The 17,476-nt window shown below is 39.3% G+C and overlaps 9 protein-coding genes across 9 annotated transcripts; 5 read left to right on the top strand and 4 right to left on the bottom strand.

Annotated features, from left to right (window-relative positions):
- The first annotated feature begins 150 nt into the window (after positions 1-150).
- Positions 151-1,096, top strand: V1514DRAFT_323899 (histone-fold-containing protein). The gene is made up of 4 exons (XM_066926329.1): positions 151-514; positions 573-683; positions 739-866; positions 940-1,096. The coding sequence occupies exons 1-4, from the start codon at positions 319-321 to the stop codon at positions 967-969; spliced, it is 465 nt and encodes a 154-aa protein (XP_066785851.1). The 5' UTR covers positions 151-318; the 3' UTR covers positions 970-1,096.
- Positions 1,097-2,938, top strand: V1514DRAFT_323900 (kinase-like domain-containing protein). The gene is made up of 6 exons (XM_066926330.1): positions 1,097-1,474; positions 1,549-1,734; positions 1,793-1,818; positions 1,872-1,917; positions 1,964-2,048; positions 2,097-2,938. The coding sequence occupies exons 1-6, from the start codon at positions 1,367-1,369 to the stop codon at positions 2,846-2,848; spliced, it is 1,203 nt and encodes a 400-aa protein (XP_066785852.1). The 5' UTR covers positions 1,097-1,366; the 3' UTR covers positions 2,849-2,938.
- A 101-nt stretch (positions 2,939-3,039) lies between these two features.
- On the bottom strand, positions 3,040-3,694 carry V1514DRAFT_345745 (uncharacterized protein; the record flags this gene model as incomplete). The annotated part of the gene is made up of 3 exons (XM_066929240.1): positions 3,040-3,235; positions 3,260-3,480; positions 3,668-3,694. 3 exons carry the CDS (start codon positions 3,692-3,694, stop codon positions 3,040-3,042), a joined length of 444 nt encoding a protein of 147 aa, XP_066785853.1.
- Positions 3,695-3,833: 139 nt separating this feature from the next.
- V1514DRAFT_274787 (WD40-repeat-containing domain protein) lies at positions 3,834-5,057 on the top strand (the record flags this gene model as incomplete). The annotated part of the gene is made up of 2 exons (XM_066924867.1): positions 3,834-4,536; positions 4,588-5,057. 2 exons carry the CDS (start codon positions 3,834-3,836, stop codon positions 5,055-5,057), a joined length of 1,173 nt encoding a protein of 390 aa, XP_066785854.1.
- Positions 5,058-5,077: 20 nt separating this feature from the next.
- On the bottom strand, positions 5,078-6,337 carry V1514DRAFT_349753 (uncharacterized protein). The gene is made up of 5 exons (XM_066929385.1): positions 6,177-6,337; positions 6,051-6,118; positions 5,866-6,005; positions 5,376-5,772; positions 5,078-5,315 (listed from the first exon to the last, which is right to left on the bottom strand). Exons 1-5 carry the CDS (start codon positions 6,203-6,205, stop codon positions 5,173-5,175), a joined length of 777 nt encoding a protein of 258 aa, XP_066785855.1. The 5' UTR covers positions 6,206-6,337; the 3' UTR covers positions 5,078-5,172.
- A 253-nt stretch (positions 6,338-6,590) lies between these two features.
- Positions 6,591-9,307, top strand: V1514DRAFT_63375 (OPT oligopeptide transporter protein-domain-containing protein). Its single transcript, XM_066930083.1, has 4 exons — positions 6,591-6,814; positions 6,870-7,028; positions 7,080-8,957; positions 9,009-9,307. Exons 1-3 carry the CDS (start codon positions 6,681-6,683, stop codon positions 8,854-8,856), a joined length of 2,070 nt encoding a protein of 689 aa, XP_066785856.1. The 5' UTR covers positions 6,591-6,680; the 3' UTR covers positions 8,857-8,957; positions 9,009-9,307.
- Positions 9,308-10,421: 1,114 nt separating this feature from the next.
- V1514DRAFT_323911 (Alpha/Beta hydrolase protein) lies at positions 10,422-12,480 on the top strand. The gene is made up of 2 exons (XM_066926331.1): positions 10,422-11,076; positions 11,135-12,480. Exons 1-2 carry the CDS (start codon positions 10,892-10,894, stop codon positions 12,453-12,455), a joined length of 1,506 nt encoding a protein of 501 aa, XP_066785857.1. The 5' UTR covers positions 10,422-10,891; the 3' UTR covers positions 12,456-12,480.
- Positions 12,481-12,651: 171 nt separating this feature from the next.
- Positions 12,652-15,385, bottom strand: V1514DRAFT_63366 (VTC domain-containing protein). The gene is made up of 2 exons (XM_066930082.1): positions 15,011-15,385; positions 12,652-14,952 (listed from the first exon to the last, which is right to left on the bottom strand). Exons 1-2 carry the CDS (start codon positions 15,046-15,048, stop codon positions 12,849-12,851), a joined length of 2,142 nt encoding a protein of 713 aa, XP_066785858.1. The 5' UTR covers positions 15,049-15,385; the 3' UTR covers positions 12,652-12,848.
- Positions 15,386-15,636: 251 nt separating this feature from the next.
- Positions 15,637-17,460, bottom strand: V1514DRAFT_323913 (ATP-grasp domain-containing protein). The gene has a single exon (XM_066926332.1). It carries the CDS (start codon positions 17,406-17,408, stop codon positions 15,723-15,725), a length of 1,686 nt encoding a protein of 561 aa, XP_066785859.1. The 5' UTR covers positions 17,409-17,460; the 3' UTR covers positions 15,637-15,722.
- Positions 17,461-17,476: the final 16 nt, after the last annotated feature.

A 17,476-nucleotide genomic window follows, 5' to 3' on the forward strand; every position in this document is an offset into this window, starting at 1 on the left:
AAACCCATAATATAATACAATTTATATTAAAATGCTTATAAAAACGTCATCTAGTTGTATGGTATCAATAGTTAGGGGTGATTGAGTTCTACGTTTTTACCCTGCCTGGCTGGAGGATATACTTGAACTTGGGAGTCATACATCACGACGTAATTAAATAATCGTATCGAGTGTTTTTGGATAATCAATTTGTTACCAACTATTTATATTGTGAATATAAGATATAATCAGATAAAATTGTCAAATTTATTATCAGAGCTTGGATAACGACGTCTCGAGAAGCCAGCTAGGAGTTGCGCACAATACTAGGGTTACAAGATGGCGCTCTCTCCAAAAGATTCGCCTCAAGAAGAGCATGATACAGATGGAATAGCTAATATTTTGGATATGCTGGACGCAGATCATAACAATGGCGGAGAACGTACGATGGAATTGGAGGGAGAAGAAAACGGTGGAGGATTTAGCGGTGATTATGAAGTCAAGGAACAAGACAAGTGGCTGCCAATAGCAAATGGTAGTATTAATTAGAATTTATATTTACATTTATATTTATATATTTACGTCTTTACTAGTTGCACGGATCATGAAGATGGCGCTACCTGAGAATGCAAAAATATCAAAGGAAGCTAAGGAATGCATGCAGGAATGTGTGAGTGAGTTTATATCATTCATTACCAGCGAAGGTATGGCGCTTTTTTTACCCTATAAATCATGCTTGTTTGTCTAACGATTAAAAAGCATCTGAGAAATGCTCCGCAGAAAAGAGGAAAACCGTCAACGGCGAAGACATTTTATTTGCCATGACATCACTTGGATTTGAAAATTATTCAGAGACTCTTAAAATTTATCTGGCAAAATATCGCGAGGTAATTGATATTAAAAAAATTGGATGACTTTAATTTTTCTTTTTTTGTGTTTTATTGACAGGTTGTTTTCTAGTTTATTGCTCAACGCGCCATGATGAAATAGGTTTATCTTTTAAATAAACTCTGTATTTTTATTTGGGTATATAATATATGTAATGATGTTAATTGGAATGCCTCTTTAAACTATTGCTTTTGTTTTCATTATTTATTGGAAGAGATTTGACCGCCGGTAAACTATTTAGAGCGACCAAATTAAGTTCAACCAGGCTAACTTAATTTCAGCTTCTGTCGTTTCGTTCGCAGTGCGCGTGTTATTATCCCCAGATTAGCTCTATTTATTGTATGCCCGGGGCACTGAGGCTGAGTTGCATTGCGTATGAAATCATGTGAATCCAAGAATCAATCACCATAGCCAGCATAAATTGAGCATTTGCTTGTCAGCATGTCACACTCAATTCTTTACATTATTTTTGACAATTGCTAGTTTGGTTCAGGAAACAATGGCACAGGCTGCGGTTTCTTCATCATTGCACTCTATTTATGGCAAGCTATCTAACCAGCCGGAGTCTTACGAACGGAAATCAAAGTATCGATTCGGCCGAGTCCTTGTATGAAATTTTATTTTATTTTTTTTGGTTTCTGCTATCCACATTTTTATGATTATTATTGCTAAGTTTAGTAGGGAGCAGGAACGTATGGCATTGTAAAGACTGCTACTACAATTGAAAATGGAGAGCAGGTTGCAGTTAAGATCATTCTAAAGAAGAATGTTAAAGGCCATGAATCCATGGTTTATGATGAACTCAATCTACTAAGAAGCCTGAATCATCCTCATATTGTTGGTTTTAGAGATTGGTTCGAATCAAGAGTGAGATAATCTGCAGAAATTTTTATTTCTAAGCATAGTTAGTAGCTAAGTCTTATAGGAAAAATTTTACATTGTCACTCAACTGTAAGATTGAAACGTATCGCATTTGTATAGATTAAATATGCTTATTGTTATAGCGCAACCGGAGGAGAGCTGTTTGACAGAATTTGCGAGCGTGGAAAGGTATCATTCTCATATTTAATTAATTAACTCTTCTAATATAATATAGTACACCGAAAAAGACGCAGTCGAAACCGTCAGGGAAATATTGCAAGCTGTAGATTATCTACACGACCTTAACATTGTTCACAGAGGTAAGCGTACCGATTTTTTTTTTTTTTTTTTTTTTAATTTATGTGCAGATTTAAAACCGGAGAATCTTTTATATCTGACGCCGGCTAAAGACTCGTCCTTAGTTCTTGCCGACTTTGGTATTGCTAAAATGCTTGAAGAGAACGAGATATTGACGTCAATGGCCGGATCATTTGGTTACGCGGCACCTGAAGTTTTATTAGGAACCGGGCACGGAAAGCCATGCGATATATGGAGCTTGGGAGCAATAACTTATACACTCCTTTGTGGATATACGCCCTTCAGATCGGAGAATATTAATGATTTTTTAATTGAAGTTCGAGAAAATGGGGTTATATTTCACCATAAATATTGGAAAGACGTGTCCAGTGAGGCAAAAGAATTTGTGTTGGCAATGCTAGAGATCGATCCGAACAAGCGGTTGACAGCAAAGCAGTTACTGGCACATAAATGGCTAACTGGAGAAACTGCCAAGACTGCAGACCTGTTGCCTACGCTTAAACAGAATTTCAACGCCAGGTCAAAGCTTTTACAAGCTATCGAAGCTGTAAAACTGGCGAATAAAATTAAAGCTCTCGGACTCGATGAGGACGATGATGACTCTCCGACCAACAATGGGTCGTTCACTCACCCTACTACTTCAGATGCGGAAACGCTTCAGATCCCCGCGTTGGGTGGTCGAAGAAGATCATTTGGCACAAAGAAGGGAAACGCTACTTTTGTGTTTCAAGAGCTGGTTAAGTCAGTCTCCAAAATCAATAAGGCGTCCAAAGACGAAAATTCTACCGAAAATCACAAGTAACAAAATAATTTAGTTTTTGTTTTTGTTTAGTACTTTAAAAAAAATGTGATCTTAAAATTTAAAATGAATATTATAATTGGAAAAAATCAAGATATATGCTCCAGAACTCCCAATGCCGTGACGTATATTAAAGATTGCCAAAACGAATAACCGCAGTGCCTTCATTAGCACAAAATAATAAAGATCGACGGTCATTTTGCATCTTCCGTAATCGAAGGACGACGTTTTATAAAATTGTCCAAATCTCCAAGAGTCGCAATACCAAGCACAAACCTGCGGCTGTCATCCGTTACGACAGCAAAATCATGCCCATTAGCAAAGAAAGCTTCCAGTTCTTCCAGCGGCGTGTCAGGTGTGATTATCTTAAAAGCATTTTTCTTTGAAAAACTGTGCATGTATGCTTTAACTGACCCCACATCTGCATGGGGTTTCTTAGGCACCGGCGCATCTCTGGATGAGAAAAGCTTCTGCAACTGTTCAGCTGACAGATACCCTAACAGGGATCTGTTTTTCGAAGATACAACTGGCAAGTACGAGTATGACCGCTCATATGACTGTTCTAGTGCATGTTCGATGTTCGTTTCAGGAGTTATTGAAAACGCTGGAGGCAGATCAAGATCCTCGACTGTTGACTGTGAGAGATGATAAGCAAGTGCAATAAGCGACAAGTTAGTAGAATTCTTACCCCTCTGTAATCACGCATTATAAAACCTCAAAAAAAAATACAAATTAATAACGACAAGAATCGTTTGACAAAACTTGTATGACAAAGAAATATTGCAACCGGTGACGATATCAAAAAGGCACACCGCCGATTGCCGCTAGCCACAAGTTGTCATCTATCATGATGGCGGATCACATTGTAGCACTATAAGATTACATCAGCAAGACCGAGATAATTATTTGAACTTAAGTTATTCATTAGAGAACCACATACAGAAAAATTGTTCGATAGACGAGCAATTACAGTAAAAGGGCCTTAAATATGCCTCTAAAGCAAGTTCATTCTATTCCAGCTCATACTGACCGAATATGGAGTCTTGCTCCGCATCCTACATTGCCATTACTGGCCTCGGCTTCTTCAGACAAATCAGCTCAAGTGTTCTCACTCAACACGTACTTTCCAATCGCACAACTTGATGGCAATCACAAACGTAGTGTCAGGTCTGTGTCCTGGAAGCCAAAGAGTGGGAACTCTACTGAAGCTGTTTTGGCGACCGCAAGTTTTGACGGCACTGTTGGAATTTGGATAAGAGACGGGGACAGGTTTACTCATGATGTCGGTTACGCTGGTGAAAACGACGGGTCTGACGTCGGCTTGGAAGAATGGGAGTTTGTGGCCTCTTTAGAGGGTCATGAAAATGAAGTCAAGTGTGTGAATTGGTCACATGGAGGGAATTTTTTGGCATCGTGCTCAAGAGATAAGAGCGTGTGGATATGGGAAACAGATGAAGACAGCGAAGAATTCGAATGTCTTGCAGTGCTTCAGGATCATACGCAGGATGTAAAACATGTTGCGTGGCATCCTAAAGAAGATCTACTAGCTTCGGCTTCTTATGACGATACAATTAGACTTTGGAGAGAAGATGACGACGATTGGGTGTGTTCTGGAGAGTTAGTGGGCCATAAATCGACTGTCTGGAGTATTGACTTTGACAAAAGGACATCTGAAGGAGATGCTAGGATAGGTAAGTTATAATTGCAATTTTAGAGTTTAGACTTGAACTAATTGAAAATAGTATCTGGATCGGCAGATGAAACTGTTAGAGTATGGAGCAGAGTATCCATTACTGGTTCTATCACGAGCCGAGATATTCCCACCACGTTCCGGTCGGAGCCTGTTTCGGAAAATTGGAATCTTGAAGCCACATTGCCACAAAAACACACAGGTCCAATATATTCTGTAAGCTGGAGTGAGAGAAGTGGGAGAATTGTCTCTGCCGGAGCAGATGGGTTGTTAGTAGTATATCAGGAAGTTGCAGCGGGCGAGTGGGAAATAATTGCCGTAGAGGAAGATGCGCATAGTGTTTTTGAAATCAACACGGCAGTTTGGTGCAAGAAATGGAAGAGCACGACAACGCATGGTCAAGAATTAACAAAATCTACCGATTCACAATCTGATCATGATGAAGTCATCATCACAGGCGGTGACGATGGGGTTATCAATTTCTGGGAAGTGACTTTAGAAAAAAGCAGCGTTGAGGGTTAATTTTTGCATTCAATTCATCGTCATTTTGAAGGTTTCCATTTATTTATATAAATTACCAAAAAAAAAAATTTAATACTGCACAAAGTAGAACTCAGTCCAAAAATTTTAAGAAAATCTATTTTTTCTGTTTCTTTTTGGGACGAGCTTCTTCCTCTTCCTCTTCCTCTTCCTCGTCTTCTTCCTCATCTTCATCTTCATCGTCTTCGAGATCAATTTCGTCGTCTTCTTCCTCGTCATCTTCTTCCTCAATAGCATCCGCTATTTTACATATTAGCCTATAGAAACATAAACAGAAAACACAGTGACAGTTCAACTTACTAAAAAGTTTTGACGCGTTAGGAAAAACCTCATCAGATAACAGAATAGCAACTTCATATGCCTTGTCAAAGATGTCGGTCTTGGATTCGTCATCACTATTTTCCCAATCAAAGAATGTGAAAAAACTAAAAGGCTCGCCCTTTTTGGTTTTGGTCAAATCTTTACCCTTTTTCCACTTGATTTCTGACTTTGTTGACTTGTACTTAATCTTGGCTTCGTCAATTATATCATCGCTCTCTTCCTCAGTCTCTTCTTTCTTGGTATCAATATATGTAAACTTTTTGGAAATCAAATTATTTTCCAAAAAATCATTATCGAAAAACTTAAAAACCAAAGTGAACGATCTTGGATCTTCGATATCTCGGATTACATCCAATTCAGAGATATGTTCCAAAAGCTATTTTACATACCTTTTATTTAGCTATTCATTCCTTTCAAAAGTAAAATTGCTAAAAAAAATAGAAAAGAAAAGAAAACTGATCTGACTTACCGCTCCGTCTCGAGGGGTGACATATTGGTCAAATTCGTCACCGGCTTGATCGACCACAATTGCCCAAAATCGGGGAATATTCGCAGCAACATCCCTTCTTTTTTCATATAATGGCTTCAACTTCTCTGTAGAATATTTCACTAACTTGGTCAGTAAATTCACAATCAAATAAATCATAAACGTACAAATCTCAAGTTCAGCGGTTTCGAAATCGCCTTCCAGATCAGCCAGCTCTTGAAATGCTCGTTGCCCACTAAAAAAAAAATATTATTAATTACCCCAATTCATACAATACCTGCGTAAACACTTACGCTTGTTGTTGCTCTTCTTCGGTTGCCATTGTAATGATAAATCGTAACAACGATGTAACTAACTATTGGAAGCGTTGATGAGATCGAAAATTACTAAAAAAACGCGTCGAGCAACAACGCGTCTAATTTCACTACAATTCAGCAGGGTAACTAAAAGATTTGTCATCCATATTAAGTGGTAACTAACTAAGTTATAAGTGATAAATTAACGTTAGCTCCGTCAACTAACTATTATACTTTACATATTTGCAAAGCTCTTATCCGCTCGAAGTAATTATGCTTATCGTCAAAATTTAAATTGCAATTTTTTTGCCTTGGGATAGCAAATAAACTCTTTCTTGTTCAATACTTGAAAAGAAGGGTTAGATTTGCCATTTAAGAATTTGTTCTTGAAACTTCGTTTTTTGCAAGTGTTCAGGGCCGTTATCAGGTCGTTGCAGTGTTGAGACGAGCAGTCAATAAAAACCACCTTTAACACTGTAGAAAAACAGATTATTCGACAACATGGCAACAATACCAAGCAATTCCTCTAGCTTATACGAACGTTCTTCAGTTCATGACGCAATAGATGGAAGAATAGAGAAGATGAACCAGCGACAGTGTACTCTACGGTCAGTTGTAGTGGGATTGGCTATTGGGTAAGTCGTCAATGTACATCCATATAATTTTTGCAATAATCCTAATTTAATCTAGATCTATTGTTCTTTTCTCAAATTTTCAATTTGGCTTGCAGACGGGGTGGATTTCAATGATGAGCTTACCCTCTGCTTTGATTGCATATGCGACATTTCGGTCACTACAACAATATTTGCAATATCCATTTACTGATGTAGAAAACGTATTCGTCCAAAGGTTAGATAAGTCTAGTTTTCTTAATTGTGTAGTTGCTAACTCTAAGTTCAGCTTGGCGGTTGCAGTTGGAACCGGTCCCTTGGGTTTTGGCCTGGTCGGTATTATTCCTGCATTGGAAAAATTTTTACTTCCTGAAGAAGGCGGTCCTGTTGTGTTATCTTCTTTGCAAATTCTTGTTTGGAGTGCAGGAATTGCATTTTTTGGCGTATTTTTCGCAGTTCCGTTGCGCAAGCAAGTTATCGTCAAAGAGAAACTGAAATTTCCGTCTGGCAGTGCCACTGCAACTATGATTAGTGTCCTTCATGAAAAATCACCAGACAAGGTAGTGCATGATGAACACGAGCTTCCAGAGTCAAGTTCTAGTCTTCCAGCATCAGAAGAACAAGAAATTGAAGACGGATCGCCAAAACAGTATCTAGGTGCATATTCTAGAAATATTCACAATCTTCTTGTATCATTTAATGTTTCTGCAATTTACACGGTGGCTGCGTATTTTGCGCCATTTTTACGAAACCTTCCTCTTTTTGGAACTCGCCTTGCTAATAATTGGTTATGGACCTTCCAGCCTTCACCTGCATATGTTGGCCAGGGAATTATCATGGGCTTACCTACGGTTAGCTCTATGCTAGTTGGAGCAGTGCTTGGGTGGGGAATTTTAGCTCCAATGGCCACTAAAGCGGGATGGGCAACCGGTCCGATCGATGACTGGAAAACAGGTGGTCAGGGATGGATTCTTTGGGTCAGCTTGGCGATCATGGTAGTTGACAGTGTTATTTCATTTTCAGTGATCGTTGGTAAGAGCTTATATAATTCATTACAAAAGAAAAAGACGGATTATTCAAGCGTTCCAAATGGTCCTTCTCATGACGGCGCTTCATATAGGTCAAATTCTGGTTCACTTAGCTCTCAAGTTGATGCAGAACAACATGAAGAAGAAGAGACTGAAGAAGAAGAAGAAGAATATGACGCACCAGAAGAACATCTTGTTTCTAAAAAAATAACAATAACTGGCTTTACAATTTCCACGTTGCTTTGCATTGTCGCTATAAAGATTGTTTTTGGCAAGCTTGTTCCATTATATGCTATAATAGCTGCTATTATTATTGCACTTGTTTTATCAGTTCTTGGTGTCAGAGCTCTTGGAGAAACTGATTTAAATCCCGTGAGCGGAATTGGCAAAATTTCTCAGCTTTTGTTTGCACTTATCATTCCTCGTAGTAATCCTGCCGCGGTTTTGATCAATTTAATTGCTGGCGGTGTTGCAGAGGCCGGTGCTCAACAAGCAGGCGATTTAATGCAAGATCTCAAAACTGGTCATATTCTTGGTGCGTCTCCAAAGGCTCAGTTTTACGCACAGTTAATCGGAACAGTGTATTCTGTTTTTCTTTCTACATTTGTTTACAAGCTTTACAATGCAGTATATGAAATCCCTGGAACCGTGTTCCGCATTCCAACTGCTGTCGTGTGGATTGATTGTTCTCGATTGGTTACTGGAGCTGGACTTCCGCCAAATGCACAGTATTTTGCTTTTTTTTTTGCTTTCATTTTTGGCGCGATTTCGGTTGTCAAAGCACTTTATCCTAACCGAAAATGGACTGTTTGGTTGCCATCGGGAGTGGCTGTTGGCGTGGGCATATATAATTCACCGTCATTTACCCTCGCAAGGTTCGTTGGGGGCTTGGCTGCCTGGTACTTGAGTCGCAAAGACGGATACTTCAAAGCTGAGACCGTCACGCTGGTCATTAGTGCGAGTGGATTAGTTCTTGGAGAAGGCTTGTTTAGCGTAGTGACGATGGTTCTTACGTCTCTACATGTTCCTCATTTCTAGATTATTTTCTGAAATTCTTAGAAACCGTAATTTTTTTATAGAATGAATATATAAGTTGCAGATTAATTCTGTGATACTAAGATTAAGTTATTTAGCAGATCGTAAGTAAATATTTTAATTTTGAAGAACGTTAAACCTGATTTGAAATGAAGGGCCCGCGTTAATGGAAGTTCAAAAAAAATTCTCAGAGTTAATGTTCAAATGTTGACATTGCTTATGCAAGAAAGCTCAATTAATAAGTGACCGCTTGTTGATTGAATCAATCATTTTTACTTGAATTCTAAAGAAACAGAAGCGCTTATAGGTATCGAAATCTTCATAATATGCCCAATTCAAGAAGTAAAGTACTAGAAGCATGAATGCATTAATAATCTTTCTTTAGAGAATTTAAATGAGGAACTCGGCTATCGAGCTCAACTATAGCTATGCAATATAATTCTATTAAGAAAGAGTGGAGGAAGGGCAATATTTTGAGATTTTGGTTTTGAAAAAAGATCGAAGAGGATCATTTAGCAAGCAGTAATATTGCTGTAACTTTGTTAAAAGCAAAACCCAACCAGAAGTCATGTCAGAAGTTCAGCTCGCTCCTGATTATTCCATTATTATGGTGACCGAAATTGTCATACCACAAAAAAAAAATAAAAAAGAATGATGATAATGTTGCTCCTCATGGTTGAGCGTGGCATCCAAAGCGCAAAAGAGTAGTTCATTATCTGGAAAAAGAACCGACCGTAGTTAAATGAACATAATGTAATGTAGGATACAAAAACATTAATAGCATAATTAATTTAAAATGTCAATACGGGTCGGTCCTAGAGCTCCTAAAAAAAGCTCAACTGTAGTAAAGTAGATGAATGGAAAAAAAAGCTATTTAAGCTGGACAACGTTCACGAGATCATTCAAGTTGAGAAGACGAACGTTGGCGATTGTCGGGTCTTCTAGCTTCCAAAAATTTCCAGTTGCTGCATCGATGCTTTATAAGAGGTTATTGGACATCCTTATCAGTTTGATTTGCCTGTTAGCTCGCTACGGAAAGGCTTTCTTCCCACACATCGAGTGGAATCTGAAGCTTTAATGGCATAAGATCGCCTAAAAAGTTTAAATAATAAATTTTCATTTATAAGAATGAATTTACCCAATACTGATAAAATCATTATATTGCACAAAAGCTTTAGACGTGACTTAACAAGCTTGAGCAACCTGTGTCCCTCTTGTTATTGTACGTCAGATGCTGCGATTGCGCAGTCATATTGGTTGATGCGATTTTCATTATTTTCGACAGCATCGGCCGGGCCAGAGAGACGTTACTAGAGGTTTCCGAATACACCGGTTTTTGTTACTGAAGACCATGCTGAGATACATGTGAATAAAGAGAAGAAATACAGCTGCAAAAAAGGTAATCTCTCAAGAGTCTGATCGAAAAGACAAAAAGGAGCTTATCAACCTTGTTTGTCGTCGTGGCACTTGCAATGTTCCTAATGGGCAACATTACAACGGCGAAGAGCGCAAACCTAAGCTGATTCCGACCCCTTACTCCCAACATAAAAGTTTCATTGTTTATTTATGTAAAGTCTATACACCCCGACACATACTTCCCCTAGGTTGGCTGACAGATTTTGAAATTTACAATGTTAAAAAAAATCCCCAAATAGGGTTTATTCAGGGGTTGACTGAAATCTAGCTGATTATGATATGCAATTGAAAAAAACGAATTGTTCGACAGAGCAGAAAGAAAATTTATTTTCCGGTATAGAACATATTAATTGATGACTGTCACGTAAAAATTTTTTCCGTATGTAAAAAAAATGTTGGCTTGATGACTTGCTTGTTCGCCTAGGATTTTCTTATCAAATTTTGGAAAACCTTGCCGCGAATCCGAATTTCAATTTTTTATCACGTCTTGCGCGTCACCAATTGCGAGCGCCTAATTATAGTAGAGGTATTGCTATAAAACAACTTTGATTGAAGCGGTTCATTTATAAAGTATATGAATTCAACCTGAATATCAAGATATTTGTTATTAGGCATATCTATCATGGCCCAGTTCACTACGACAACTATCAGGGCTTTGTCCCTCGGGAACGTGTCAATTACCGGTATTAACACCACTCCGGAGCTAACTCAGTTTCGCGGGTTGAAATTTGCTTCAATTAAGGAAAGATATGATTACCCAACTCGAATTGACAATTATGACTTGGATATCGATGCAACTGAATATGGGTAATACAAAATTGACATATAGACATGATTACTTGGGCTGACATGACATAAATTATAGTCCTATTCCACCTCAGCCAATAGTGCCATTGAACGGCGTGATCCCCGCAGACCAATTGCCTCCCCCACAGCCTAAACAGGATGAGTTTGAGTGCTTGAACCTTAATATTTTGCGCCCGACTTCCGTTCGTAAACCATTGCCTGTTTTGCTTTGGATTTTTCCTGGAGGAAACATTAATGGAAGCGCTTCGTCCAAAGTCTTTGACGCGACTGCATTGGTCGAGCGATCTATTAAACAGGATCAGCCAGTAATTTTTGTAAACATTAGTTACAGACTTTCTCTTTTCGGGTTTTTATATGTTAATGGTCGAGCGAACCATGCCATGTACGATCAACTAGCTGGCATTGAATGGGTTAAGAAACACATTGCCGATTTTGGTGGCGATCCAGAAAATATCACCTTGATTGGCGAATCTGCCGGAAGCTTGGCTACCCACTATCATTCAATTAGCCAAACATCCGAAGGACTATTTAGAAGAATAGCCTGTTTGAGCACAGTTATTGAGTCTCGCTCTCCGCTACCACTAAACGACGCTAAAGCTCTTGTCGAAAAAGCGAAGAATATCCTTGGTGTCACTACTGACGAAGAACTAAAAACGGTACCAGCTGAAGAACTTATTAAGGCAGTTCCTTTAATTGGTGGCATGTACGGACCTGTTAATGATGGCGGATGGTTAGGCGAGGGACCATTTATTGATAGACTTCCATTGGCTCAAGTTGAATCTGTGGCAGTCGGAAACTGTCGTCGGGAAGTTTTTTCGTTTGCACCTAGAATCAGATTGACTTCAAACGATAAACTATATGAAAAGATTTCTACTGTTCCGGAGGTTGGATCATCCTTGGTCAAGTTATATGACATTGAGCCTACTGACTCAGAATCAAATTTTGAACATTCTCTTGATCTCTATGATGATCTTTCATATGGTCAACCAGTACATCATCTTGTTGCGTCACTTCGCAAAGCTGGAATCCCTACTTATCACTACCTTTTTGATCAGCCTAATCCTTTTAACGAATCTCTTGATTCACATCACGGAGTCGATGTTCTTTATTTCTTTAACTGGTTCAAATTTGACTCCAAATACGATGACTTTGTTGACAAATATCAAAGTGGTTGGATCAGGTACGCCAATGGGTTGCCGCCATGGGATTTCTTATCAGACACTTCTGTTCAAAACGTAGTGTTTTCAAATAACGATGTGCATGTTCGCCAGGAGGGAGAATATGAGGCCAGACGAAACGTCAAGCTATTTGAAAAGTTAGATGGATTAAGAGGGAAGTATGACGCATACAATATTACGAAAAGATTTTTGTCGAGCTAGAATATCAAATAAACATATTTTTACATAGACATTTGTCAGTCGCTAATTAGTAGACCTTCGCAATGAGGACATTAACGCCTGAAATATGCGGCCAAGCTTATTGTGATATTCCATGCTAACTCGATAGAAAAAATAGTAATGCAAAAAAATGGCTGCTAAAATAGAACTGCTACAAATAATGGCCAAATTACTTCTATAAATGGAAAGCGCGTGCTAATATGCACATACAATATTTCTAATGAATCCTCGCATGAACCCAGAAGAATTAATATATTGAATGAAGCTCTTATATAGGCAAGACGCGCAATGGGAATTCTAATTCTGACTTCATATCTGTCAAGTCATAAAACGAGCCATAACATTTCCTTTCAATGTATTCTTTCTTTTATGCATTCAAACTACTTGTATCAAATAATTTACGAATACAGAGCTTATAAATGCAAAACATACAACTGACGTTCCAATTCTGTCGTCATACCTAATTGCCAGTCTATTTCGAATGGCTCTAACTCGCCAAAGGTACAATCCCAAGGAATAAATCACCATAACAATGGCCGTGATTATGAACCCAATTGACGCCGCAACTGCACGATAATCACCAAAACTTTTCAAGCTTCCCGCTATAGCAGATAAAAATATAGAAATTTCCAGCCAAGATAAAAACGTGCGTTCGTTAGCAAAATACACTTTAGGCTCAATACGAACGGGAACGTGAATAAGTTTGCCAGGCGGTGCCTTGAAAACTTGTTCATTGTATGTCGTAGCGCTTGATCTGGGAATATCAGGTTCCAGAAAGAATGACTCGGCCCAATGCCGAAAGGTAGCAACTGTCTCGTTAACAGAGCGTTGAATGTAACTTTCCCTTGGAGCCCGGCCATTTCGCCTTATGCCCAAAAGCGGAATATTTTCAGCCTCTTCTTCATCGACATCAGTTATATACTCATTATCACGTAAGCCTAAAGAATCAATAACATCTTCTTCATCTAAATCTCCTGAGGCTGACGAAACAATATCATCTGAATTTGGGGCGGACGAGCCTAATTGGTTTGGTCGTTCAATTCCAAATTGATGAGTGATTGGTTTCCGAATATCGACGTGCATCTGAGGCATCCAAAACGGGATTAACTTAACTCTATCTGGAATCACTGTCGCGACACCGTGGATAAATTTTGAAAATTTAGGAACTGCCTCAACAAGATGACTAGATACAAGATCTCGGACCCACTGTGGTGGCTCTTGACCCATCTGGGTTTGAAGTTTAACTTCAAGGATAGCATAAGGGAATCGTTCAGCCTCCTCGTCCGCAAGTTGTGAAAATGGATAATCAACGCCAATATCCATGCGCCGCCAGTTGTTCCCAGCGCGCCTTTTGCCGTCAAAATTATCTTCGCGGACCATTGTGAGCTCTGTGTCAAGGGAAATACGAACTCGAGCATCCCCAGGAAGTTGAAACGCAGTTCTATTATAAAATGAGCGAACAACTGGTTGAAGCTTTTTCGTTATCACTGTATATTGGACCTCTCGGGCAAGTTGTTCAAGATCCTCAATTTCTTTAATAGATTTTTTTCCATCTTCTCTCATTTTTTTGAAAACCTGATCAACGGTAAATTCACCATGCAGAAAGGAATTGACATTCTTTTCTTTTAAAGAAAATCGAGCTTTCACAGATTTTTCACCGGTCCAATCCTCACGATGAGTTTTACGTTCAACAAAAATAACGTCACTGCTCATTCCACCATACCAACGCAAACGGATAGCCTCCGCGCCTTCACTTTTTTCTAATCGACCTTTGTACAAGTCAAGTTGTGGATTGTCATAATAAATAGAAGAAATGGCCGAATCTTCTTTTTCAAATTCCTTGCTGGCATTGAAAACAAGTACCGGTAAATGCTTCAAGATGAGAAGTTTAAGCTCAGTAATATTGTCAGGATGAACCCAGTATTTGGTAGTCTGACGCACAAAATTCTGTTGCGACCCACCAGCTGCACTGTCACCTTTCACGGGATTGCCCCGTGTTCTAACAAGATCGTACAGTTTGGACAAACGGACAACAAGAAGATCGTAGTCATCTTTAAAAAATGGCTTCGCATTGAGGCGAGCAGCAAAAATGGGCTTGAGAATCCATTTGGTAACCTTGTCGTGCTTTTTAATAATTTTTTGAAAACCAGTGTAATTGAGCTGAGTAAATTTGGCAAGGTCGTGGACATCAGATAAAATCTCTTCGAGATCCAGCTCAAGATCTTCAAAAGCCTGCTCAGAGAGGGGGTTGGCAGTCTCAATAGATCTGATGGCATCAGAAACTTTGTCATCCATTTCTTTGACTCTCTGGTTAATGGAATAAGTTCTCAATTTTTGGAAATCGTAAACTTTCTCGAGCTCATCCTCGAGAGCTCTTACGAACGACTCTTCGGATTCCTCTGTCCATATTTCATCACGACCACCCGAGTTTAGAAGATCTTTTAAACCTTCGTAGTCAATATAGTAATAGTAATAGTCGCTAGACAAGATAGATTAGCAAATGAAGAATAAAAGGTCGTCCAATCATCAAAACTGACCGTATAAGCGAGTCCTTCAATTGCTGTCCAAACTTCATCACGTTCAGAGGCTCAGACTCTAGTAGAAAATAATAAGCTAGAACACAAAATCAATGAAACCCCCCTTGTATATTTTAAATAAGGCCGTTAAGACGGGAATGTTAAGGCAGTGCTGCCAGTGAGCGATGCATTTGACTGCTCATTAGCTTGCTTTCGAGCTCTGGAACGAGCCAAATTATCATATCATATGTGGCTTGTGACAAGCTTTGCGCCACAGAAAACGAACTGAGCAAGGCCAATCAACAAGACACGCGCTGTACACGTGCTGCGCCTTGCAAGCATTGCGCCTTTATACACAAGAGCCATCCACATAATCTTAAACGTTCAATAAAACTATGTACCAAAATTTATGGTCAACAGGCAAAAACTGATGTGAGTTGAATTCGATGGCAAATTCCTCGCATTGTGATCATTGTAGGGTAATGTGACGCTCGAACCTTTCTCGTTTTATGCTGGTGCTCTGATCTCACTCCGATAACAACAATCGACTTCACGGACCACACCAAAGCATCACAGCACTGCAGCACATGAAAATGGGGTTTTCCATTATACTTGAGATTTCACAAATAATATTTTTGAAAAAATTAATTTAATTTTGACCTGTGACTTTTTTTTTAATATTTCATTAGTTTATGAAATCAATTATAATACATGTCCACAATTCATTTCATCTCTACTTCTTCAGATATGCCTCAAATCCAATATTCTCGAGCTTGTCGGCTTTCGTAAGAACCTCGCCCTCAATAGTATCATAGTATTTATCAAGCTTTAGTTGATACTCGGGCAAAAAAGCAGCGAGGTTTCGTACAGCCAAAAGTGCAGCATTCGTAGAATTATTAATAGCTACACAAGCGACCGGAATTCCGCGAGGCATTTGTACAATGGAATGAAGAGAATCAACACCGTCTAAGGTGGAACCTTTCACGGGAACACCAATTACTGGAAGCGTAGTCATTGCAGCAACCATTCCTGGTAAATGAGCGGCACCGCCTGCACCAGCAATTATAGTCTTAATTCCTCTAGCTGCAGCCTCTGTAGCATACTTTGACATTCTAAACGGGGTCCTGTGAGCAGAAACTATAGTAAGCTCAAACGGGACGCCAAATTGTTCCAAGATTCTGGCGCCAGCTGCCATTACTGGCAAGTCGGAGTCCGAACCCATAATTATTCCCACAAGAGGTTGGGTTTTAAAGGCGTTGTCTAAAACAGCATCCGCAGAAGTACCTTGAATCTGTGCTAGCCTTGTCAGAGCCTCGTCTCTGGATCCGGCGACAATATTAATATGACCCATCTTCCGTCCTGGTCTAGTGGTCTTTCCATATAAATGAAGGGTAGCACCAGGAGTTGTCAATGACCTTTTGCAAGCCTCTAATTCTGAATTAGGTTTATCACCACCTAGAATATTAAGCATAATCGCATAAGTAACAGGAGTCGACAACCTTAATCCATTCTTAGCTATCGGTAACCCGAGAACAGCACGGATATGTGCTTCAAACTGTGAAGTTGCACATCCATCAATTGTGTAGTGTCCTGAATTATGCGGGCGCGGAGCAATCTCATTCAACAAAATTTCTCCATTTTCCAGTAAAAACATTTCAACGCCAAAAATTCCTGCACCCTCAAAGGTGGAAACTGCCTTTTCAGCCAAATATTGAGCCTTTGTAAGTACTGAATCGGCAACAGCGGCTGGCGCATACACGAGATGACAGATGTTGTCTTTTTGTACGGTCTCGACAGTAGGGTAGGAAAGTACTGATCCATCAATTTGTTTGACTACCATAACAGCAAGCTCTTTTACAAACGGTGCCCATTTCTCTGCATATAACGGTCTTGAATGAAGCACTTTAAGGGCTTCTGAAATATCGTTTTCAGAGTGAACAGCAAAGTTACCTCTACCATCATATGCCTGTGTTCTTGATTTCAACATGTATGGATATCCGTACTTCTGACCAATCTTCTTCAAATCCTCCTCTTTACTTTCAATACTCTGTGATTCTGCTGCCGAAATACCTTTCGAAATCAGATGTTCCTTCTGAAGATATTTGTCCTGAATCAATTTAATGGTCTTTGGAGCTGGGTGAATCTCGAGCTTAGCATTTTCTTTTTGCAACTCAAGAAGAACATCAGCATTAACATGTTCAATCTCAACCGTTAATACATCAACCCGAGCAGCTAATTCACGGATAGAATTAGCGTCTGCAAAAGACCCAACAACATGCTTAGAAGAAGCATTGATTTGCTTTGCAGGAGCATTTACAGCATCAAGGATTACCGTCTCAACGTTAAGCCTGCTGGCTGCTTCAACCAACATTCGACCTAATTGGCCACCTCCTAAAATGCCAATGGTTCGCGAGTCCATCTTGAGTAATTTCACTATATGCAAATTTGTACACCCTGTGCTGATGGTTTCATGACTCTCGCTATCGT

The sequence above is a fragment of the Lipomyces japonicus genome (genome assembly GCF_038497905.1).
Source record: "Lipomyces japonicus strain CBS 7319 unplaced genomic scaffold V1514scaffold_2, whole genome shotgun sequence".
NCBI classification, from domain to species: domain Eukaryota; kingdom Fungi; phylum Ascomycota; class Lipomycetes; order Lipomycetales; family Lipomycetaceae; genus Lipomyces; species Lipomyces japonicus.